The sequence below is a fragment of the Pristiophorus japonicus genome, chromosome 1 (assembly GCF_044704955.1).
Source record: "Pristiophorus japonicus isolate sPriJap1 chromosome 1, sPriJap1.hap1, whole genome shotgun sequence".
Classification (NCBI taxonomy): domain Eukaryota; kingdom Metazoa; phylum Chordata; class Chondrichthyes; family Pristiophoridae; genus Pristiophorus; species Pristiophorus japonicus.
In genome coordinates, this window is record NC_091977.1 from 406,634,036 (window position 1) to 406,660,529 (window position 26,494).

At 41.6% G+C, this 26,494-nt stretch overlaps 1 protein-coding gene across 1 annotated transcript in view; it reads right to left on the bottom strand.

The window, feature by feature from the left end:
- Positions 1 to 26,494, bottom strand: part of LOC139275025 (clavesin-1-like) — a 119,238-nt gene that overhangs the window by 86,401 nt on the left and 6,343 nt on the right. Inside the window, exon 2 of the mRNA XM_070891896.1 lies at positions 7,758 to 7,932. Coding sequence (XP_070747997.1) covers positions 7,758 to 7,932 — 175 coding nt within the window. The remainder of the gene's footprint in view (positions 1 to 7,757; positions 7,933 to 26,494) is intronic.

The following is a 26,494-nucleotide window of genomic DNA, read 5'->3' on the forward strand; positions in this document are numbered from 1 at the left end:
AACCTTCAATGACTGATGTACCATGACACCCAGGTCTCGTTGCACCTCCCCTTTTCCTAATCTGTCACCATTCAGATAATAGTCTGTCTCTCTGTTTTTACCACCAAAGTGGATAACCTCACATTTATCCACATTATACTTCATCTGCCATGCATTTGCCCACTCACCTAACCTATCCAAGTCACTCTGCAGCCTCACAGCATCCTCCTCGCAGCTCACACTGCCACCCAACTTCGTGTCATCATTAAATTTGGAGATACTACATTTAATCCCCTCGTCTAAATCATTAATGTACAGTGTAAACAGCTGGGGCCCCAGCACAGAACCTTATGGTACCCCACTAGTCACTGCCTGCCATTCTGAAAAGTACCCATTTACTCCTACTCTTTGCTTCCTGTCTGACAACCAGTTCTCAATCCATGTCAGCACACGACCCCCAATCCCATGTGCTTTAACTTTGCACATTAATCTCTTGTGTGGGACCTTGTCGAAAGCCTTCTGAAAGTCCAAATATGCCACATCAACTGGTTCTCCCTTGTCCACTCTACTGGAAACATCCTCAAAAAATTCCAGAAGATTTGTCAAGCATAATATTACTTTATAAGAAAAGCCATGGAAAATGCAAGGCTATTCAGCCTATGTTTAGCCCATCAAACCTCATCCTTCTAGTACAGGAGACCAATGTTTGTCCAAATGCCGCATCTGGCCCCCAGTCCAATTTTATCTGGCCCCTGGTACACTGCCTTTTACCAATTTGCTCCTGCGCAGAGACATAGATAAGTGAGGTGAGTGCTGGTCACATCTGGAACAAACCGGCAGCAGAAATAATTGATCTTCCAGTAGGGTTATAGGAATGTTAAATGAAAACAGCAGACAAAGGGCTAAATGTTCCTATATTGCGCTTGGGCGGAAATAATCACTTGGGTGGAGCATACAGAGGAAAATCAGGATCACCTGCATGTAATGAAGCCCACCAGATTTCCTTAAACTTTGTTTGATTTGGAGCAAGAATAACATTTTAATATTATATGCATTATACAAGCTTTAGGCTTTGAACTGAACCCCACAAAGGTTGATGTTTCATGGCTCTTCACAGACAAGGAATGAACTTCCTCCCCTCCTGCTCATCGTTACTTAGCAATGACCTAAAGGCATATTAAGGTCTATTTTGCAAGGCTGCTTCTTCTGGTGGGAATCTCACTCAGCAGGAACATGGATCAGAGAATCAAATGCAGAGGTTAGCAAGCATAATGCCCAATTTTCCAAACGTACAGTCACCAGAAAATGTGCTGACTGCAAATTCAGGAGCACAGAAGCCAGGCACGCAGATCTTATGCCCAATTCTCTGATCTGTGGTTCCTTTGAGCAAGGTTTCGCATCAAAAATACAATCTTGAAATTTTTACCCAATTGTCCAAGGCAACTTTGTTTCTTTCATTTTCTACAAAGACACATACTTTACATATCCTGCAAGTCCAATGAAAAGCAATAATTACTTAGTACTGATAGTGTTGTGTATCTGTAAAGCATGCACTCCCATGTTCCGCCACCAGGGAGCGCATCCCCTGAAGTCCCAAGGGATCCCAGCATCCCTTGGGAGCACTGTATATAAGCCAGCCCCTAAGGCCTGTTACGGACTCTGGAGTGTCTTAATAAAGACTGAGGTCACTGTTACTTTAACCTCCCTGTGTGCAGTCTCATCTGTGTTCGGAACACAACAACTGGCGACAAGTACACATATCCAACACAAAGATGCAGCAAACTGTGGGCATCCTGGAGAAGTTCTCGGAGCGTGAGGACTGGGAAGCCTATGTTGAACGGTTAGACCAGTACTTTGCAGCTAACGAGCTGGATGGAGAAGGAAGCGTTGCAAAAAGGAGAGCGGTCCTCCTCACGGTCTGCGGGGCACCGACCTTCAGCCTCATGAAGAATCTTCTGTCTCCGGTGAAACCCACAGATAAGTCGTATGAGGAGCTGTGTACACTGGGAGCATCTTAACCTGAGGGAGAGCATGCTGATGGCGAGATATCGGTTCTATACGTACCAGCGATCTGAAGGTCAGGAAGTGGCGAGCTACGTCACCGAGCTAAGGCGACTTGCAGGACAATGTGAGTTTGATGGCTACCTGGAGCAAATGCTCAGACACTTTTTTGTACTGGGCATTGGCCACGAGACCATCCTACGAAAACTTTTGACTGTAGAGACACCGACCCTCAGTAAGGCCATTGCGATAGCACAGGCGTTTATGTCCACCAGTGATAACATCAAACAACTCTCTCAGCACACAAGTTCTAGCAATATTCATAAATTAACTGGAACTGTGTTTGTGAGCAGAAATGTACAGGGCAGAAACCATGAGTCTGCAATTACCAGCAGGCCTCAGGTGACCAAGATGACTAAGAGTCCGCAACAAAGGATGAATGCAAGGCAATTCACACCTTGTTGATGTTGTGGAGGCTTCCATTCAGCCTATTCATGCCACTTCAAAGGGTATGTTTACAAGAGCTGTGGAACAATGGGGCACCTCCAACGAGCTTGCAGACGAGCTGCAAGCTCTGCAAAACCTGCTAACCACTACGTGGCAGAGGAAGATTAGTCCATGGTGGACCAAAGCAATTTTGAGCCTCAGAGAAAGGAGGCAAATGCTGAAGTACACGGGGTACACACATTTTCGACGAAATGTCTACCTATAATGTTAAATGTAAAATTGAATGGCTTACCCGTAGCCATGGAACTGGACACTGGCGCCAGCCAATCCATCATGAGTAAAAAGATGTTTGAGAGACTGTGGTGCAACAAGGCACTCAGACCAGCCCTGAGCCCCATCCACACGAAACTGAGAACGAACACCAAAGAGCTTATCACTGTCCTGGGCAACGCCATGGTCAAGATTACCTACAAGGGCACGGTGCACGAACTGCCACTCTGGATTGTCCCGGGCGATGGCCCCACACTGCTTGGAAGGAGCTGGCTGGGCAAAATCTGCTGGAACTGGGATGACATCCAAGCGCTATCACATGTCGATGAGGCCTCATGTACCCAGGTTCTTAACAAATTTCCTTCCCTTTTTGAGCCAGGTATTGGAAACTTTTCCGGGGCGAAGGTGCGAATCCACTTGGTCCCAAAGGCACGACTCATTCATCACAAGGCGCGAGCGGTACCTCACATGATGAGGGAGAGTGGAAATCGAGCTGGACAGGCTGCAACGCGAGGGCATCATCTCCCCAGTGGAATTCAGCGAGTGGGCCAGCCCGATTGTTCCAGTTCTCAAAAGTGATGGCACGGTCAGGATTTGCAGCAATTATAAAGTAACTATTAATCATTTCTTGCTACAGGACCAATACCCGCCACCAAAGGCAGGCGACCTATTTGCGACGCTGGCAGGAGGCAAGACGTTCACCAAGCTCGACCTGACTTCGGCTTACATGATGCAGGAGCTGGAGGAGTCTTCGAAGGGCCTCACCTGCATCAACACGCACAAGGGACTGTTCATTTACAACAGATGTCTGTTTGGAATTCGGTCGGCTGCAGCGATCTTCCAGAGAAACATGGAGAGTCTACTCAAGTCGGTACCATGTACGGTCGTTTTTCAGGACGACATATTGGACACGGGTCGGGACACTGTCGAGCACCTACATGGTCCTTCAACGACTGGATCGCGTTGGGCTGCGGCTGAAGAAGTCGCAATACGTCTTCATGGCAACAGAAGTGGAGTTTTTGGGGAGAAAGATCACGGCGGACGACATTCGGCCCACAGACGCCAAGACAGAGGCTATCAGGAACGCGCCCAGGCCACAGAACGTCACAGAGCTGCGGTCGTTCCTGGGACTCCTCAACTATTTTGGTAACTTCCTACTGGGGTTAAGCACCCTCTTAGAGCCCCTACATGTGTTATTATGTAAAGGTGAGAACTGGGTATGGGGAAAAAAAAGCAAGTAATTGCTTTTGAGAAAGCCAGAAACATTTTATGCTCCAACAAGCTGCTTGTATTGTATAACCTGTGTAAAAGACTCGTGCTAGCATGTGATGCGTCGTCGTATGGAGTCGGGTGTGTATTACAATAAGCTAACGTTGCGGGGAAGTTGCAACCTGTCACCTATGTCTCCAGGAGCTTGTCTAAGACCGAGAGGGCCTACAGCATGATTGATAAAGAGGCATTAGCGTGTGTGTTCGGGGTAAAGAAAATGCATCAGTACCTGTTTTGCCTCAAATTTGAGCTGGAAACTGATCACAAGTCCCTCATAGCCCCATTCGCTGAAAATAAGGGGATAAATACTAATGCCTCAGCCACATACAAAGGTGAGCACTCGCGCTATCAGCGTATAACTATACCATCCGCCACAGGCCAGGCACCGAAAACTGTGTGGATGCTCTCAGTCGGCTACCATTGCCCACCACGGGAGTGGAAATGGCACAGTCTGAAAACTTGTTGATGGTGGCGCAGCCCGCAGATTTGCTGATGGTCATGGAAACGTTTGAAAATGATAAATCACCTGTCACGGCCTGCCAGATTAGGGCTTGGACCAGCCAAGATCCTCTGCTGTCCCTAGTAAAAAACTGTGTACTGCATGGGAGCTGGGCCAGCATCCTCGTTGAAATGCAAGAGCTAATCAAGCCGTTCCAGCGCCAAAAGGACGAGCTGTCCATTCAGGCAGACTGCCTGTTGTGGGGTAACTGTGTCGTGCTACCTAAAAAGGGCAGGGAGACGTTCATCTCGGATCTCCACAGCACACACCCGGGTATAGTAATGATGAAAGCAATAGCCAGATCCCACGTGTGGTGGCCCAGTATCGACTCTGACTTAGAGTCCTATGTACCGACAATGCAGCCTGTGTGCTCAGTTGAGCAACGCGCCCAGAGAGGCACCACTAAGTTTATGGTCCTGGCCCTCCAGACCATGGTTGAGGATCCATGTTGACTATGCGGGCCCGTTTCTCAGTAAAATGTCCCTGGTGGTGGTGGATGCTTTTTCAAAGTGGATTGAATGTGCAATAATGTCGGGAAGCACCGCCACCGCCACCAATGAAAGCCTGAGGGCCATGTTTGCCACCCACGGCCTGCCTGACATACTGGTCAGTGACAACGGGCCTTGTTTCACCAGTACCGAATTTAAAGAATTCATGACCCGCAATGGGATCAAACATGTCACCTCGGCCCTGTTTAAACTAGCCTCCAATGGGCAGGCAGAGTGGGCAGTACAAACAATCAAACAGAGCCTCAAACAAGTCACAGAAGGCTCACTCCAAACCCGCCTGTCCCGAGTACTGCTCAGCTACCGCACGAGACCCCACTCGCTCACAGGGGTGCCCCCGACTGAGTTACTCATGAAAAGGACACTTAAAACCAGACTCTCACTGGTTCACCCAAACCTGCATGATCAGGTGGGGAACAGGCGGCAGCAACAAAATGTAAACGATGGTCGCGCCTTTGTGTCATGGGAAATTGATCTGAATGATAGTGTATGTGCTAAACTATGGACATGGTCCCAAGTGGATCGCGGGCACGGTGATAGGTAAAGAAGGGAGTAGGGTGTTTGTGGTCAAACTAGACAACGGACAAATTTGCAGAAAGCACCTGGATCAAATGCGGCTGTGGTTCACAGACTGCCCTGAACAACCCACAGCACACACCACCTTTTTTGAGCCCACAACACACACCCAAAGGATCAACAACACCACGCCGGACCAGGAAATTGAACCCATCATGCCCAACAGCCCAGCAAGGCCAGGCTCACTAGCAGCCCTGCAGGGCCAACAACACGCCAGCCCAGTGAGGGCAAAGCAAACACACCAGAACAGACATTTGTACCGAGGCGGTCCACCAGGGAAAGAAAGGCTCCCGACCGCCTCATCTTGTAAATAGTTTTCACTTTGACTTTGGAGGGGAGTGATGTTGTGTATCTGTAAAGCATGCACTCACATGTTCCACCACCAGGGAGGGCATCCCCTGAAGTCCCAAGGGATCTCAGCATCCCTTGGGAGCACTGTATATAGGCCGGCCCCGAAGGCCTGTTACGGACTCTGGAGTGTCTTATTAAAGACTGAGGTCACTGTTAATTTAACCTCCCTGTGCGCAGTCTCATCTGTGTTAGGAACGCAACAGATAGCTCCAAGCTTAGTCCTTCTTCAGCTGTTAGCTTCACTGGCATAGATTTTCCTCTGGGGCCTCCTCACTGGCTGCCGAGCAGGCACAATGTATCGGAGTTGCCCTGCTCCTGTGACGAAAGTGGTGTCCTTGAATTTAAAGTTTTGCAGCTTGCCTCCTAATGGTATGCAGCTATGCCTCTGACCACTGGCAACAGGACCTTCTGATTACTACAGAGCAGACCTTCTGATTACTACAGAGCAGCAGCCAGAAGTCCCAAGGTCCAATGATCGTCCCATGGAGAGTTGAAGCTACTAAAATCAAATATGCCTGCAAAATCTTTTGGGTTCTCCCGGGACCCCTGCAGACCCTCCAGTCCACAGAGTCCACACACAAATACCATTGCCCGATTTCTTTGGCTCTACTCCTATGGATATAGGACTGTTGGATCCAACTTTCGGACAAAATGGAAAAGAAGGCCCATCTAGAGATGCTGAGGAAGTCCCAGCGAATCACAGTTGGGGTGGAGAATGGATATAGATGGGTCATCGCCCCTTTTTCCTCTTCTGAGCAGGGAAGAGGAAAATTTATCTTATTATTAGTTTGCTCTTTTTTGTCAAACACTTCTTTTCCTCTCAACAACTCTTAGTGCCCATCACCTTCCTCTCACAACAACAGAATTTCCCTTTTCTTCATCTTCCATCCTACTAACCTGATTTTTTTGCAGATTATCTTCCACCATTACTAGCATCTACTAGATGATCCTACCATGAAACACATCTTCCCCTCTCTGCCTTTCCCTCTTCTCTCTGTTTCCTCCGGGATATTCTTGTTCATTCTTCATTAACCTGATTGTCTTTTACTCCTGAATACAAGAAAAAGCTTGTCACTGATAGATGATCTTTCATTCACCACTAGCCTCCAACCTCTTTCTGGTTTTCAACCTTTCTTTTTTTAATCAACGCTACGATAGCAGTGCACCTCTAAATTTTCCTCTTGTTACTCCTCAGCTGCAGTTATATTACATTCTTGTTCTGTTGAAAGAAGACCCATCATACAGTCTCCTACTCCAGAAACATTTTCATGTATCAGAAAATTGTACAGTTGTTTACATCTGTAAGTCTCTCCTTGTTAAATCATCAGGCTTTTAAAACTCAGGCTTAGTAACTCAATTCTTACTTTCTGATTTGCCTCACCTCTTTTCCTTTTGATGATGCCATATGTTATGACCCTTGGCCTTCCACTTTGATTTGTCAATTAAAATAAATGATTTTAATAATCTTCACCTTTATTTCTCTATTTTATTTTATTTGTTTCCTCTCTTTGTATCTCATTGAGTCATTAGCTGAAAGGATAGACAGGCAGGTGACTTGCTCTGAGATATCTGTCAAGAATACTCTTGAGTGAGCAGCAAAGAGATACAGATTCCAAATAACTTGGCTTCTGATTTCTTTCCCTCTCTGTTGGAAAGTGCCCCTTACTGATTTGGAAGTCACTTTGCCAGAATCTACATCCTATAACTGTGTGTTACTTTATGTGATGAACTACTGTGCTATGTGCTCTATTTTTGCAATTCCTGGAGATAACAATTTGTAAAACATTGGAAAATTTCACTCCAAACTCGAAGGGAAAGGAATATGCAAAATGTTTTAATCATTAAAAAGAATTACTGACCTGCAAGCCCTCTATGGCTAGCCTTAGTATAGTGGGAGTCAGCTTGGAGGCTTGTTTGAATGTGAAATTACTCCAGTCTATAATTAGCACAAATCCATTTATCTGTAACTCAGGGTCTTCAATAAGGATTTCCAGGGACAGAAGTATAGCTCGGAGAATGTCCACAAAGGTATTCCTAAAAGAGAAAGACAAACAAAACCAAATGGATTAGAATTCTTGCCACAGTCTGTGGAAGAAGAAAAAAATCTATTTTTGAAACAGTACTGTGGCATTATGATCCACCTGGATTTCACTGTTGAAGAGTTCTAATTTAATTAAGGGCTCATTTACTTCTTACACATGATTAAGACAGTACTATACCTGTATACCAAACTATCTAGGTACTAAAATCTGAAAGCAATTCTGATCCAAGCACAAAATTCCAAGAAACCAAATTTCCTATTTAGTTCTCTTATATAACATAATCCTGAAAATATAATACATAATCTGATTAAACAGAATTTTCACTACTTCTTCAGTCATTTGTTGCTGAATGCATTGAATATTGTCAACTGCCAAATACTAAATAAAAACAGAAGCCTATTAGAAAGCCAATTTTTGGCACATTTGTGTTAATGGAAAGCAGTTTCAGTTTAACATAACTTGGATGTAGAATTTCCCAAATCAAATTTAGGGAAGAGATGTAAAACAGATCAATTGAAGGAAGTTGTGCCCTGCCACTTTAGCTGCATATCAGCTGTATAACCGCAGCCAGTGCAAAACAACATGTTAAAAGAAGTTTTAAAACCAATTAAAATAAATATTTTACAGCTAATATTAAAATGTAAACAGTATTCAGTATGGTGGCAATAGAGTGATATCAAGCTGGCAGATAACTCAGGCTGGGTGGCCCTGTATACATCTCAGCAGATGCCAATACCAGACTGGTACCTTTAATATAACAGTGCCCATGTTTTACATATTAGCAACTTCTTGTAAAAGATCCTTTCATCAAGTATAGTTATGCTGTCACTATGAGTTGCTCCTTCCCGAACTCATAGTACGTTTAGAATTTAATGGCCAAGAGTGAAAATTATAGGTGCACATGCACAGAGCTCACTCCTGGTTCTTAGAGTTCACCCTGCAGCCAAGTAGCATAAATCAAGTTCTGTTGGCTAGAATTGATTCTTTAATTGCACGTCTCACTATAGTAAAAGGTAGGATTAATATTTTATCAATGGAATAGGTATAATGTTAACTTCCATTCAGTTGCAGATTCAATGCCTCAATGGATTACAGTAAATACTGCAGAGAGGTTGGTTTTACATGCGAGCCACATAAATCGGGATCTGCACAATCCTATACCTCTTATCCTTAATTGTATTGAACGATCATATTTCAAACAATTAACACTTTACTGTAGCAAAATATTAGGACTAATTCAGAACAATGAATGAAAGTGCACTACTGGATTCTTATACAGACAATAGGTTTTCTGAGAATAAAATTACTCAAGCATATATTTTGCAGCAAAATATTGCAATGTATCTAAATACTTATATCTAATATTATTTCACAACAATATCGCAGTTAGGAATAGGAATGTTTGAAACAGGGGCATAGACACAGGTGGGCTTGAGTGGGCTATGCCCATCCAATTAGCTCCCAAGATCACTCAAACCTTAGCCTGTGTGAAATAGCTAATTTAAGCAAATTTATTTAAAGGCTTTTTATTGAACCATGCACCCTGAAGGCAGGAGCTCAGGTATCAAAGAAATAGGCTATTTTTAAAATATGTAGCAGACTTTGACCAATCAATGACAGCTATTATGACGTAATGCTTGGGTGGGAACTTCCTCTCACACAACAAACTCTATGCAAGCAACATTTGACTGACAGGTTGTGAGGCATGTAGCCCGAATGCATTGTAAATCTAAACATTTCTGTATTTCAGCTTTATTTTACATTGCTTCTTTAAGTACACTTACTGTAGATTTATGTAGAATCTATTTTTGTCTATTTAAATATGTTAAATGGAGGTTTTGGGACAATATTTAATGTATTCGGGGTTTAAATTATTTTACATTATTTGCAATTTAAATTATTTACTGTGACGTCAGACCCTTGGTCATTGCTTATCCACCATAAATTGGGTCCTACCCAAATTTCTATTCCTAACTGCGATATTGGTGTGAAATAATATTAGATATTAGATATTTATGTCATTATTGTTTTGCGATAATAAAACTATGGAGCTCCTAATCTCCCTCAGTTTTCCTCTCCTCCCATAACCCACAGGCTTTTAAAATCTAAGCTTGTTCTCACTTAATGATTATTTCTTGATTTGCCTAATCTCCTATTTTTTGAATGTTGTTGTTGTATATTAGAGGCCTTTACTTTCCAAATCATTATATTTAAATGAAACAGAACCTTATTGAAACATACTGCAAATATCATGCCTGTAAAATAAATATGATCTTCCTGTTCTTCTTTATTTACTGCTGTAACTATTGTAATTTGTTGCTTCCCCACAATTACCCAAACTACTTTTCAACGGCCATGCTTTTCCAGGCAAGAGAATTAGATTGTTCCATTGCCTGCTGGTGGAAGACAAACTGATTGTCACTTTTTCTCATGGTGGGACACCACATTTAATAGCCTGGCAGTGAACTGATTATTCAAGCTATATAGTAGTTTGTGAGAAAGTCCCATATTTATTGGTAAATGGACTAAAGCGACAGCCTCGACCAGGATCACAGAGGTGTGATGTAAATATTCCACAGGGAAATGACACCACAATAAAATGGCAAGTAATCTATAATCTACTTTGGGTAAGCTTTTCTTTTGAGTCATTTTGGGTCATGCTAATGATGCTGTGCATTGCACAAACCAGGGTTTAATTTCATCTGGTAGTAAACTGCCTGATGCGTTTGCTTAAATCTGTAATGGAGAAATTCTGCAGAAGGAAAAGGGACCTACCTGGACCACCAGGGAGCGGGGGTGCCGCATGATCAGCCTGGCGCTCAAGCAGAGTACTGGGCTGAGCGATTGTGGCCAGGACCCCGCGAAGAAATCGTATCAAGAGCGGTAACAAAAAGATACGTTTTTTTTTCACACGGCCACTTCGCCTTTAATTTTCATCCCATTAACGGCTGGCCACCCAATACTCATCCCCTATATCTGTCGGTGTTATCGCTCGGCACTGCTGCACGAGGCGAAAGCAAATTTCAGGGCTGGGGGGCATATCGGACGATGCGCACAGTGATGATGTCATGATCTCCGGGCACAGCGCTATAGCGCTGCCACAAACCTCCTGCCCAATATGATGGGAGTTATTAACAGTCACAAACTCATTTGCGCCCGGCGCTAACGGGAGGCACAAAAGAGCCCAATTTTGCCCCCTTTGTGTATTAATTTAACACAGTTGGTAACCGTTTAAAATAAATGGGTTAACAACTGCATTAAAATCGTACAAAAAGAAATTTTATGTGAATATATTAACTCATAATCTACCAGATGAAATTGTCCTCCAATGTTTGAATATTAAAGTGTAGCCATATTGGCTGCCTCAAATTGGCATATTTAACCTGGAACGAAAGAACTTGCATTGATATAGCACCATTTATGACCTCAGGATGTCCCAAAGTGCTTTACAGCCAGAGTTACTTTTGAAGTGTAGTCACTTTTGCTATGCAGTCCCAATGCACAATGCCATAGCATGATAGGACATGAGTTTGTGTCCAAATCCTTCGTGTACTGACTTCTCATCTTAGCTCTACTGCTGTAGAGGTAGCAAATGGAGGCCATGTGCTTCCTCACAAAGAGGAACAGCACAGGGCTAACTGCCATTCGCTGCTTTACCAAACCTCCTATCGGTTTCAGATCAGCCTTGATATAGGCTTTGTATTTTTTCATACGATTGCTGCTTTACTTTCCTTAGGACTCTAACAGCCAACAGAGAGAAGGCACTTTTATCACATCAGGTTGACCTGACTTGAACCTAGATAGAAACAGAAACATAGAAACATAGAAAATAGGTGCAGGAGCAGGCCATTCGGCCCTTCGAGCCTGCACCGCCATTCAATATGATCAACTTTAGTACCCCATTCCTGCTTTCTCTCCATATCCCAGAGATGACATGTTAATATGCTAAATTACCACACCACCCAATCACTTTGTAGTGCTTGAGAACAAAAGATTTACTTCAAAGACTGTTTAATAAACTTTATATAGTTAGTTATCTTCCTATGGTTTAGTAACCACAAACAAGCCATTTGTGCACCAGCAGTGCTGCACCAACTGGTTTCCTGAGAATTCACATTTTAAATAGTTTACACTTCATAAAACTGCATTACATTTTTGAAAAGAAAGAAGTTGCCATAAACTGTAGTGAATTTTTTAAATGCATGTAGACATCATTAAAATATCAATTTTGTATCATAACATTTTGGCAGTAAAATACAAAATTATAACTTCGCATCTAAAAGATTATTATAGCGTTTCCTGGTACTATTTTCTATTCTACTTGCACCTTGTTTTAAATGTTGTTCCCCGAAGTAACCCAGATAAAGGATCCACATGGGTATTATGCAGGGTTCATGCATTGTTAAAGAGGTATTACTATTTAGTGGCACAGAAAAAGCATTCAAAGAATGGCAACAAAGACGGTCTAGGCCTTAAATCACTGAGCTGCAAGAGAAGCAGCTGTTCTCTCTGGAGAAAAAGGGAGGAGGGGAACATGATCCAAGCTTTTAAAATCATGAAAAGAATCAAGAGGCATGATTGCAAGTTCAGGAATAAATAGATCACAACGTTCCCAAATTATGGGTTAGATTATCACAGAGTGCAGAAAATGTGAACTCTGATGATGCATTGCAAAAAGAAATGGACAGATCAATGATTCTACAGTGAACAGAGGTATGAATTTGGCACTCGGGTGCAAATGAAAGTGCTCTGAGAGGGGCCTGTGAAGAAAGTGAGCTTGACGGGTTGAATGGCTTTTTCTCAATTCCACCTTCAAATGTTTTTAATATTCTACTAGTCAGCAATACGAGGGTACATCTCCTGAATTAGTACTTTGAAACTAATTTGATCATATTTTATTTAAAAAAAAATAGATTTAAGGCATAAATATCATGCGGGATGACCACAGCAAAATAATAATTTCAGATTTCCTTCTTGACAACCTAGATGACTCAGAACTTCTTGACTTATGAAGTCATCCTAAATCAGTTTTCACTTTGGTCCATTGGGTATTCTCCTAGACTTCTTCTGCACCTAAAACTGCTGGTTCAGTCCAGTTACAAGGCTAGTGGAATAATATCCAGTCATTTATTATAAAACCTGATCTTCCATGGAATTACTCAGAGATAGTCTGGGTTCTGCAGCATAGTTGTGATATTTAATTGCTAAGCTGGCTTGTGCCTTTAAGGCCATGCTCAGGTGCTCCCTGTGGGTAGTGGTCTAAATCAGTATAGCCTGTGTCAATTAGAGGAAAATTAATGTTGCTTTATCAATATTATTAGATATCTTTTGACTGGAAATGTAATAGTCACCAGAGTGAGAGATAGTGAGTATGTGTGTTTATACACCAACTAGTTAATAATCACCTTTAATTAGCCACTAAAATTTGATCTGGATAGATGTCAACTAAATGAGCTTTGACATGCACTCCAAACATAGAACCATCTCAAAGTGAAGTGACTACCAAAGCCTGATCATGAAATTCTAACTAAGTTCTAGTTCTCTATTATTTGCTTCAATTCCTTTATTCAAACGCTGGTATCTTGCTTTTAAAAGTAATTTTTATTTCACTTTGGTGATGTGCATTTCTCGATCAATCCATGTACACAACGAACACTGGATGATTTTTGGTTTCTTCAAAAAGTGAAACTGGCTTTAAAAGTTTGAAAGCCTTATGATTATTACCATGCCTGTTTAGCCTATTTATTGTAGCTAGGTAGCAGAGTTATAAAGCTATGCTACAAATTGTATAATACTGTTCTGTACTCTTTGACTATTAAATTGTTCAATTCTGTTATTGACTTATGTGTCTTCTAAAAGCTGCAAAATGTAGTTATTTTCACCAAAAACAGAACTTTCAAAACAGAAAACATGCCAGTAACACTAATGGTGACACTCCTCACCTTATTTCATCATCATCATAGGCGGTCTCTCGAACGAGGATGACTTGCTTCCACATGAGTTCACAGATGTTTCAATGAAGGACCTGATGTTCCAGTCCTGAACTCCAGGGGTGGAGGATGCCTGTGCGTGGATTTTTTTTAACGTGTGTTGGCCGCTGCGCATCAGCCACCATAAGGGCTTAACAGAGCTAGGTCTTTATCCAGTGGCAAGGATTAACCAGGACGACTGGAGACCTGCTCTGCTGCATGGACCTAGCACGCACACATATCGCAGTGTGGGCAGACCCACGCAAGCAGCACGGAACCAGTGCACGAAAGCTCCTGTGGGAGCCCAGCCCCGGAGTCATGCTCTCGAAAGTTGCCTGCGTGTCATGCGTACTCTACAGATCGACAGACGGACGCTTACCGTTTCAGAATGAAGAGTTGAAGCGAAGCAGCCTAAGGGTGCATATGCTGTCAGTGATACCCCACTCCTCCACAGGCTGCGCTGTTGCAGACTTTACCGATGGAGTCTGCACAGAAATCACTGTAATGTTGTGAACTTAGAGTAATTACCCAATAGTCTCACACTAAGGATAGATGAAAACAGTAGCACTTGTGCAATCGGGAATTTTGAACAGTATAATAAGTGATTGTTCCTGTTGAACACCCTCTCTGGCCATGAAAAATTAACTTTACAAATGTGGAGTCTCATTTCATCAGAAGAAAATGAATGTTACAGATTTTTAAAAGAAATAAAAACCTTTTTATTTTACTTTTTCTGTTTTTCTCTTTTATGTCTCCCCTTTAATCCTATGTGTATGTTCCAATCTTTATTTCATTTCCTGTTCAATGATTTAAATATAATTCATATTTCTGTTTTTTGTTACTTCCTGCTTTGCAGTCTGCGTGTCTCAGTGACTATTCTTCAATTTGATTGGTTGAAGACCCTCTCTGCTGCTTGACCTGCTCTCAGACGCCATAGATCCCCTGTAGAGGGAGCTGCACTGGATCAGATGCACCATTAATAGAAATCTCCACTTACAAGCCGGCAAAGTCTCTGGGAACCTGTGCGCGAGGTGAACGATGAAATCCGTTCTTTCACCACACACAGCAAAATCTGGACCATTGTATAAATGCAGTCAGAATCTGATATCAGACCTCATGTGACACTGGATGATGGAGCCTCACTCCTATTCATTTCAGTGTAATTTTGGGAACTTATTTGGCAAATAAACCTCATTCACGTTTCAATGGTCATTCTAGTCATGGTTCAATACGAGGCCACCACAATCAATTAGATACTCATTTAATTCTTTAGGCATTCTCTAGTTTGACTGTGGTGTCCTTCGCTTTAAGGAAAATTCATCAGGTCACTGTACGGTCTAAATGCACTGATGCGATGACAGATTCAATACAAAGCCACAGCTTTGCTAGGTAAATTGTTACCCTAAATAAAACAAGGAATGAAGGTTATTGGCACGATTAGATGTATTTGTTCTAAAGAGTAGAATTTGGCTAATTATAGTTCTTTGTAAATTATATTCTTTTTATACCCAATTAAAATCCTACTATGGGGTAATCCATACTGATGTGGTGGATATTGTGTAATAAAAACAACAACCGGCACAATCACCAAGAACAACTTCCATTAATACAGTGCCTTTAACATAGTAAAAACAGCCCAAGGTGCTTCATAGTCATTTTAATGTACTGTTGGCTTTAAGGGTATGATGATTTTTCTATATTTCCTTGATGTGAGTTTGCATTTTAATTCCATGTGGACTCCAAAGCTCATAGTAAAAACAATCAAGCACTCGCTCTACGTATAGGAGTGCAAGGACCAAGTATGGAGGCAACAAAAGAGAAGTGGGTTATATTTAGCCCTTGGAGTGACAAGGGATCATTTTGGTTACAAATAAATAATTTTTTCCTATATATTATTCTGGAAAGTCATTATACTGAATTTAACAACCCATTATAAAATAGATTAAATACTTGAAACATTTCTCCATTGATTTAAAAAATAGAAATATGTGATTTGATATGAAATTCTCAAAACAAATTCAATCTTCATAGAGGTCCTTAGCTTAGAATTTCATCCTGAATGTGATTTTATCTTCTATGGCGCATTCAAACCAGTGCATGCATAAATACTTTATAATTCACCAGTAGCTGCCCTAATTAGTTATGGTTCATGATGCATATTAAACAGTGTTATACAGTATTTTCACCTGTGTCAAGAAGTAATCCATATCAGGTTTACCTATGCTGTTGAATGTGTTAAAAATATGCTATAAATATCTTCTTGAGCAAAAATAAAAATGAAAAATAGCAGTATCAGCAACTTAGCCACGGCCTGTGAACTAACATCCTGAACAATGAAAAATTACAACTCTCAGACGAGCTGTCTAGTTTGTTACAGCTCTAGTTTCTAGAAGAGATACAGACTTAACACTATTCTTCGAAAGATTGACAAAATCAATTGCTACTCTGGGCTGGATTTTACAAACTTTGGCGGGTCCGTGGTGGGTGATGTCGGTGGCTCTGAAATGAATTTCCCCTGATTGGGCTTGTTAAGCCCGCCCAGCGCGTTTCCTGGTCAATTAGAGGAAGCGGGTCTGATGACATAATTTGGTGATGCGTCATCAGCCAGTTTCCTTAAAGGGATCATGGCTAACTTTATTTTGACATTAATGCTGTCAGCGTTTGACAGCATTGAGGTGCTGCAAATACTGAGAAGCACTGCACAAAGGTGCAGGGCCGCACCCAGGCTCTCCCATAACTCCCTCCATATGCTTATGGAGGGAGTCACAGCACACAGTGAGGTCCTCTTCCCTTCCCATGGGCGGAAGGGTCCTCCCAGGAGATCAAAACAGCCTGGTTGCACAGGAGGACACAAGCAGGGATGTCATCAGGAAGAGCTGGCTGCAGTGGCGGAAAGCTTTCAATGATCTCAGTTTATCACAAAACGTTACTACAAAGCCACACTCAACCTCATCCTGCTGTGCCACTCATCATATTCCCATCACTCTGCCTTCCCTACTCCTGCACATCCTTACTCACACCAGCTTACCTTGCACCTCCACCCATCCATCTCTATCTACATTATCATATTCCATCTCACTAGCTCCCCTTCACACTCACCCTCATCCTAGTGCGATCATACCAACTAACAACACACAAGGGTGTTGGGTGTTTTATGCAATGTTCATGTAAAGTTTCTGTTAATGTGGTGTCAAACATTGAAACAATTATTTTCAAAACTTTACATTCTTGGACAGATTTGTGTGCACACTTGGAAGTGGCTTAGTGAGTTGCAGTGAATGTTGAGACATAACGGTATATGTCGCAATAGTGATGAATATGAAAGGAATGGCTTGGGTATTGTAGGGATGTTTTATGGTGTTGGTGCATGGTGGTACCAACCTGGTGCATCATGTGGCAGCCAGGGTGTACAGCATCAAGTGAAGTAAATCTGGCCATGATGAGGTCATCCCTGGCCTCCCAGGCAGCAATGTGATTGGGTGCTGATGCCCTGTGTCCTATGCAGCATCAGTTGATTGCAGAGCAAGTTGGTGTTGTTGGTGCTAATGGTGTGCCTGGTGCTGCTGGTGTGCCTGTTGATGCTGGTGTTGGGGCTGATCGTGGTGGGATTCTGAGGACCAAGGGCAACCACGCTGATGAAATAGATGGCAGGTGAAGTAGAGATGACTAAAGCGACCTGTCAATGGTGGGAGAGGTAATGAAGTCTGACTGGATTGAGACTTGTGTAAGGACTTGCAGCATCCTGAATCTGTAGTGGAAATGCAGTTTAGAGAAGCTAGTTAAGGGAACATTTCTCAATCAGCTGGGAGATTTGACTTGACATTTGAAGCTGACAACTCATCAACTGATTCAATGGTCACTGACTTCTCACCTCAGCTTCACAGACGAGGTCTAGGCACAGCGGGAAACTGGTAGGCAGCCTGTCAATCCAAAAAGCTGGAAAAAAACATTGATAAGTGGCTGTAAACAAGCCACTAATTAATTAAATTGCCTCCCCGTTGCTGCGTGTCGGGTCTGCTCAGCGCTGACAGACCCGACATTTGGTAAAGGCGCATGCCGGCAGGTTCACAGTGGGGTCCCGATCCACTGGGGGATAAAACACTTTCCCACCCAACCTGCCACCAATCATGCCTGCTGACTCCCTGCAAAATCCAGTCCATTGTTTCCGAACTCACCTTAGGCCACTTGAAAGTTTCACCTAAATAAGCTAGAACATGAACAATGTTTATTAGCCAAATGATTGAATCATATTTTTTGGTGAATGGAAATATATACCACAAGTACAGTATTACAAATCATGCAAATAAAACGTTACTATTTTATTGCAATTGAATAATTCTGTTTTTATAATGTCAGATTGGCATCTCTGGACTTGGAACTTCCCCATTATATTATAAAGAAGCTTAATTGGCTTTAGTGTGTTTCGCAAAATCACTAATAGCATTTTTTAAATAATTAAAACATTTGATCCTGGAGGCCATGATAAAAATTGGTTTGGAAACAATATAACAAGGATGTGTTTAAATAGAGCATGTGGAGTGATAATAGGACATTTATTCATTGGTAATTTCAATGTGTGACAAATTCTGCCATCTATTTAAAACCCTGTAACAGAATTTTTAAATGATTTTAAATATTGTTTGTTATACTTTGTAATGTTTATTAACATAAATTTAATCTATGATTCCATATATACCTTAGTTGAAATATGACATCTGAATGAGAAAGACAGGTTAATATTTCAGTTAGAGTGCTTCACTGCAACTGCAAACTGTTTTTCTCCTCCAGATGTTGACTAACCTGCTTCCAGCAATGTCAGCTTTTCATTTTATCTTGAAAACTAAAGCTAGAAGAACTACTGATAGGGCCTGGAAAATGCCCAATGATGGTAGTCTGCGTAGAGGTGGACAATATAGGGAGAAAGAATAGAAGACAAGTCAGTACTTGAGGATCACCTCAAAATTCAAAGATAAGGAAAGGAAAGTAATGTTCTTTGATGTACTTTCAGTGTTAGGTAAAGGAGGGCAGTTCACCAAGAAAATTGAGCATGTAAGTAAGTGGCTGGCAGTCAGGAGTGAAAATAATTCCAGTTACTTTCATAAGCGTGAACAGGGGAGGAATTGGTGAAGCCTTATATGTCAGGGACACCTTGAAAGTTAAAGAAATTGATTCTGGAAAGTGGAAAGTGTAAAATTACACAATGAACTACTTTGATTTGATACTTTTGATATAAAAAAACAAAGCTAACATAATGGATTACAAACCATCAAGTCAGCACAAGCAGGGCAGCAATTTGCTCGAAGAAGAGATCAGGAGGGCTTGTGAAAACAAGAAAGTTCCATCAATGTGTGATTTAATCAATAATTAATAAATTGGGAATATCCAAGCAGTTTGGAATTTAAGTTTATAAATATAATTCATGACTCAGTGTGTTGGAGAAGCCACAGGAGGCAGTGACCACAGAATAGCAAGTTTGACATGATCCCAGATACAGAAATCCAGAGGTCCAGGAACAACATATCATTTTAAAAGATCAAAAGTCAAAGAAATGAGGGAACAACTTAAGCAAATTGACTGGGGAGGAGGGTTGTTTAACAGCACTTCAGCAGTTGCCAAGTATGCATATAAATACGATTCAATACTTAGGATCAGCAAATATATGCAAAACAAATGTGGCTCTAAATGGATTAATAGGCTAATCAGAAGTTAAATAAATGACATTTACAAATCCTGGAGGGAGAAAGGTAAATAATTTGATTGGGATGAATATAGAAACATGCAGAAACACATTAACACTGGTCTAGAGGAGCTAAGAGAGATCTGGACAAAACTGCAGACACAAAGCAGTAAGAGTAAGAAATACTTTCAGTACTTCAATAAAAGACATAAAAGAGGCAAGAATCATAACAAATGCAAAGGGACTGAAACCAACGATGAGCATAAGACAGTTAATATTCTGAATGATTACTTTCTTAAAGTATTCACAGGGGATGAAATGAATAACATGTCTTCTCTAAGTAATAATAACATAAATAGTATTAATGACTTTGAGATATAAATAAAATGGAAGTTCTCGACAGTCTAACAAAGCTCAAAACAAATAAATCTCCAGGGAAAGATGTTAATATTTACCTCAAAGTACTAAGAGGAATGGAAAGTTACTGGTACACATTAAACAGGTTGATATTGTACCCAGCTTCAAAAAGGGACAAAGCAGATTCAGCAATTTAAATATTTACTTTAATACCATGTAAAATAATGAAATTGATTATCAAGAGTAAACTTTAGGATTATCTGTGTACTAATAACCTTGTAAACAATATTCAACATGTATTCAGAAGAGAATCCATTACTTTATTAAATTAATAACTTAACTAGATAAACTAATCAATTAATATTACTATAAATAATCATTGGAATAAAAGCTTTAACTAATTAAATTAATTCAGCTTTTCAATAAGCAAATAAATAAAGAATTCTAGAGATGGTAGGGACTGTATCGCGACTGTAGTATGTGGGAGTTTGTGGACAGCGAGACCGGGTTCCCACATCTGTAGGAAATATCTCTGCTTTCAGTCACTCCGGCTCAGAGTCATTGAGCTGGAGTGCGAGTGAGAGATGTTCCAAAACATAAGGAAGGGGATGGAATTTCTGAACAGTTTTATCCAGATTACAGTCACACCCCAGAGGAAAGCACAGGTTCAGGAAGGGGAGGGTACAACTGTCAGGGAGCCAGGTAGGGGGGACTTAGGAGAAGTTGAGAAGGAGGTCCCACATAAACTGGTTCTGTCCAAATGGTACGATATGCTCATTACCTGTGAGGACAAGAAGAAAGACTGCAGGGAGGACAGCCATGATGCAGACCAATGCACCATGGCTCAGAAGGCTGTCCAAAGGGGGTAAGAGCTGAATAGAAATGTGGTAGTGATAGGGGATTCTATAATTAGGAGGAGAGATAGCATGCTCAGCAGCCAAGAGCGAGAATCCCGAAGCGTGTTTTGCCTACCCGGTGCCAGGGTAAAGGAGTGCTGTGGTAGCTGGAAAGGCATTTGGAAAGGGAGGTGGAAAATCCAGTTGTCATGATCCATGTTGAAACAAACAACATAGGTAGGAACAGGGAGGATGTCCTACTGAAGGACTATCAGAAGTTAGGAGCCAAATTTAAAAGCAGGATTTTTAGGGTAATAATCACTGGATTATTGCCTGAGCCATGTGCAAATTGGCATAGAAGTAGTCAGATCAGAATTAACACATGGCTAAAAGGCTGGTGTGGGAAAGAGGGTTCCTTTTCATGGGACACTGGCACCAGTACTGAGACAGGAAGGAGCTGTACCAATGGGATGGGCTCCCGCTGAATCGGAAACGACCTGTGTCCTAGCAGACAGGATAAACAGGGGGGTGGCAAAGGCTTTAAACTAGTAAGATGGCAGGAGGGATCTACAAGAAATGAAACCAGTCTAAATAGAAACAAAACAGGAAAGGAGAGCATTGGAAAGAATAACGTAAAGGAGGACATTGATGGACAGGGAATAAATAGAGTTATAGAACAGGAGTGTAAAAAATTAAGAATAAAATGAGAGGAACTGCTATTAAAAATGAGTTGAACAGTCTGTACAGCAATGCACACAGTGTCCATAATAAAACAGGGGAGCTGGAGGCAAGCAAGTCTTGCGAGGAACCAGACATAGCTACAGAAAAAATAGGACTGGGAATTAAACATTGCAGGGTATAACATATTTAGAAAAGATAGAGAGGGAAAAGGGGAGCTGGAGTAGCTGTACTTATTAGGGATAACATAATGGCAGTAGAAAAAAGTGATGTAGTTATCAGACAAAACAGAAATAGAATCCATGTGGAGATAAAAGATAATAAAGGATCAAACACACTAATGGGGTTAGTCTACAGACCACCTAATAGTGGAAGGGAGGTGGGGGAAGAAATATGCAAACAAATTAGAGAAATTAGTAAAAAAAAACAATAATAATCATGGGGGATTTCAACTACCCCGATATTAATTGGACAGAAGAGGTAGGTAAAGAGGATAAGGGAATGGAGTTCCTACAATGTGTACAAGACTCTAACCCAATACGTAAAAAGTCCAACAAGGGAGGATTCTTTATTGGATTTAGTAATGGGGAATGAACCAGAGCAGATAAGAGAAGTAAAAGTAAGGGAATAGTGACCATATTATAATATGCTTTAAGATAATAATTGAGAAGGACATAAGTATGATGAAGACCAAGGTAATAGATTGGAGAAAAGCTGATGTTGAGGGGCTGAGAATAGAACTTGGGGAAATAAAATGGACAACAATATTGGCAAACAACAATGTAGAACAGCGATGGGAGATCTTTAAAATAGTGTTCAACAGAGTCCAGGAAAAATATATTCTGCTAAAAAAAAACTAAATATTAATGAGACATTATGGATGAATAAAGCCACAAGGGAAAAATTGAGGGTAAGGAAAGAGGCATACATAAGTCCATTTTCCCTGCCCTAATCAAACCCTTTGTCCTCCTCTGCTGAGTTCTAAATTTCTCCCAGTCCCCAGGTTCGCTGCTATTTCTGGCCAATTTGTATGCCATTTCCTTGGCTTTAATACTATCCCTGATTTCCCTAGATAGCCACGGTTGAGCCACCTTCCCTTTTTTATTTTTACGCCAGACAGGAATGTACAATTGTTGTAATTCATCCATGCGGTCTCTAAATGTCTGCCATTGCCCATCCACAGTCAACCCCTTAAGTATCATTAGCCAATCTATCTTAGCCAATTCATGCCTCATACCTTCAAAGTTACCCTTCTTTAAGTTCTGGACTATGGTCTCTGAATTAACTGTTTCATTCTCCATCCTAATGCAGAATTCCACCATATTATGGTCACTCTTCCCCAAGGGGCCTCGCACAATGAGATTGCTAATTAATCCTCTCTCATTACACAACACCCAGTCTAAGATGGCCTCCCCCTTAGTTGGTTCCTCAACATATTGGTCTAGAAAACCATCCCTTATGCTTGACAAATCTTCTGGAATTTTTTGAGGATGTTTCCAATAAAGTGGACAAAGGAGTACCAGTTGATGTGGTATATTTGGACTTTCAGAAGGCTTTCGACAAGGTCCCACACAGGAGATTAATGTGCAAAGTTAAAGCACATGGGATTGTGGGTAGTGTGCTGACGTGGATTGAGAACTGGTTGTCAGACAGGAAGCAAAGAGTAGGAGTAAATGGGTACTTTTCGGAATGGCAGGCAGTGACTAGTGGGGTACCGCAGGGTTCTGTGCTGGGGCCCCAGCTGTTTACATTGTACATTAATGATTTAGACGAGGGGATTAAATGTAGTATCTCCAAATTTGCGGATGACACTAAGCTGGGTGGCAGTGTGAGCTGCGAGGAGGATGCTATGAGGCTACAGAGTGACTTGGATAGGTTAGGTGAGTGGGCAAATGCGTGCCAGATGAAGTATAATGTGGATAAATGTGAGGTTATCCACTTTGGTGGTAAAAACAGAGAGACAGACTATTATCTGAATGGTGACAGATTAGGAAAAGGGAAGGTGCAACGAGACCTGGGTGTCATGGTACATCAGTCATTGAAGGTTGGCATGCAGGTACAGCAGGCGGTTAAGAAAGCAAATGGCATGTTGGCCTTCATAGCGAGGGGATTTGAGTACAGGGGCAGGGAGGTGTTGCTACAGTTGTACAGGGCCTTGGTGAGGCCACACCTGGAGTATTGTGTACAGTTTTGGTCTCCTAACTTGAGGAAGGACATTCTTGCTATTGAGGGAGTGCAGCGAAGATTCACCAGACTGATTCCCGGGATGGTGGGACTGACCTATCAAGAAAGACTGGATCAACTGGGCTTGTATTCACTGGAGTTCAGAAGAGTGAGAGGGGACCTCATAGAAACGTTTAAAATTCTGACGGGTTTGGACAGGTTGGATGCAGGAAGAATGTTCCCAATGTTGGGGAAGTCCAGAACCAGGGGTCACAGTCTAAGGATAAGGGGTAAGCCATTTAGGACCGAGATAAGGAGAAACTTCTTCACCCAGAGAGTGGTGAACCTGTGGAATTCTCTACCACAGGAAGTAGTTGAGGCCAATTCACTAAATATATTCAAAAGGGAGTTAGATGAAGTCCTTAATACTCGGGGGATCAAGGGGTATGGCGTGAAAGCAGGAAGTGGGTACTGAAGTTTCATGTTCAGCCATGAACTCATTGAATGGCGGTGCAGGCTAGAAGGGCTGAATGGCCTGCTCCTGCACCTATTTTCTATGTTTCTATGTTTCTATGATAAGAGAGAATAGGAAGAGATTAGGAGAGAAGTCAAAACAACAATTAGGAAGGCAAAGGGGAACTATGAAATTAAATGATCAAGGAACATAAAACAAAATAGTAAAATATTTTATAGGCACGTCAATAAAGAAGGAAGGTTGGGATAGTAATAGGGCCATTAAGGGATAGACAGGATAATACCACAGGTAACAATAGAGAGTTGGCAGATATATTAAATAATTACTTTGCTTCAGTATTTATCAGGGAGATAGAACAGGTGAACAAGACATTGGATAATGAGAGTTGTAATGAGATAACTGCATTTAAAATTAAAAAAAGAGGAGATATATTAAGTAAACAAATCAAACTCAAAGAAGATAAAACCTCCGGTCCGGACGGATTACATCCGCACCTTATAAAAGCATCTAGGGAAGAGATATCAGAGGCATTTCTATACATATTTAATAATTCATTAGAAAAGGTGTCGTGCCAGAGGACTGGTGGATAGCTAATGTAATACCTATATTTAAGAAGGGAGATAGTACATGTCCAGGGAGCTACAGACCAGTCAGCTTACCATCGGTGGTAGGAAAATTAATGGAATCACTACTAAAGGAGAAAATAGAGGAAATTCTGGAACAAAAAGTGTAATAATGAATAGTCAGCATGGATTTCAAAAGGGAAGGTTTTGCTTGACCAGCCTCACTGAAATTTTTGAAGAGGTAGCAGAGAATAGACAAGGGTAGTGCAGTAGTTGTAATTCATCTAAGTTTTCAAAAGGCCATTGATAAGGTACCACATAATAGACTAATGAATAAGACCAGAGATGCATACTCAGGGGATAAGTAGCAGAATGGATAGCTAGCTGGCTTCAAGACAGAAAGCAGAGAGTAGGGGGCTAAAAGATAGCTATTCACAGTGGCAGAAAGTGGTGTTCCACAAGGATCAGTGCTGGGACCACTGTTGTTCACAATCTTTATTAATGATTTAGACTTTGGAATCAAAAACACCATTTCTAAATTTGCGGATGCCACAAAATTGGGGGGGGGGGCAGTGGGGTAGTCAATTCTGAGGAGAACTGCAACAAATTACAGGAGGACATTAATAAACATGCAGAATGTGCATATAATTGGCAAATGACTTTCAATACAGATAAATGTGAGGTATTACATTTTGATAGGAAGAATAAGGAGGTCACTTATTATTTGGAGGGTGTGAGTCAGGGTAGGGTAGAGGAGCAAAGGGATCTTGGAATACAAATACGCAAATCACTGAAAGTAGCAACACAGGTTAACAAGATGATAAAAAAAAAGCAAACCAAGCACTATGGTTTATTTTTAGAGGGATAGAATAGAAAAGTAGTAAAGTTATGTTAAACTTGTATCGAAGCTTGGTTAGACCATACATGGAGTAGTGTGTGCAATTCTGGTTGCCATATTATAAAAATAATATAGAGGCACTGGAGAAGGTGCAGAGAAGATTTACAAGGATGATACCAGAAATCCGAAGATATACATATCAGGAAAGGATGAACAGGCTGGGTCTCTTTTCTCTTGAAAAAAGGCTGAGGCGTGAGCGAAAAGATGTCTTTAAAATTATGAAAGGGTTTGATAGAGTGGATATGGAGAGAGTGTTTCCACTTGTGGGGGAAGAGCATAACTAGAGGCCATCAATATAAGATAGTCAACAAGAAATCCAATAAGGAATTCAAAAAAACTTCTTTAGAAACATAGAAACATAGAAAATAGGTGCAGGAGTAGGCCATTCGGCCCTTCGAGCCTTCACCACCATTCAATAAGATCATGGCTGATCATTCCCTCAGTACCTCTTTCCTGCTTTCTCTCCATACCCCTTGATCCTTTTAGCCGTAAGGGCCATTTGTAACTCCCTCTTGAATATATCCAATGAACTGGCATCAACAACTCTCTGCGGCAGGGAATTCCACAGGCTAACAACTCTCTGAGTGAAGAAGTTTCTCCTCATCTCAGTCCTAAATGGCCTACCCCATATCCTAAGACTGTGTCCCCTGGTTCTGGACTTCCCCAACATCGGGAACATTCTTCCTGCATCTAACCTGTCCAGTCCTGTCAGAATCATATACGTTTCTACGAGATCCCCTCTCATCCTTCTAAACTCCAGTGTATAAAGGCCCAGTTGATCTAGTCTCTCCTCATATGTCAGTCCAGCCATCCCGGGAATCAGTCTGGTGAACCTACGCTGCACTCCCTCAATAGCAAGAATGTCCTTCCTCAGATTAGGAGACCAAAACTGAACACAAGGCTCTGTACAACTGCAGTAAGACCTCACTGCTCCTATA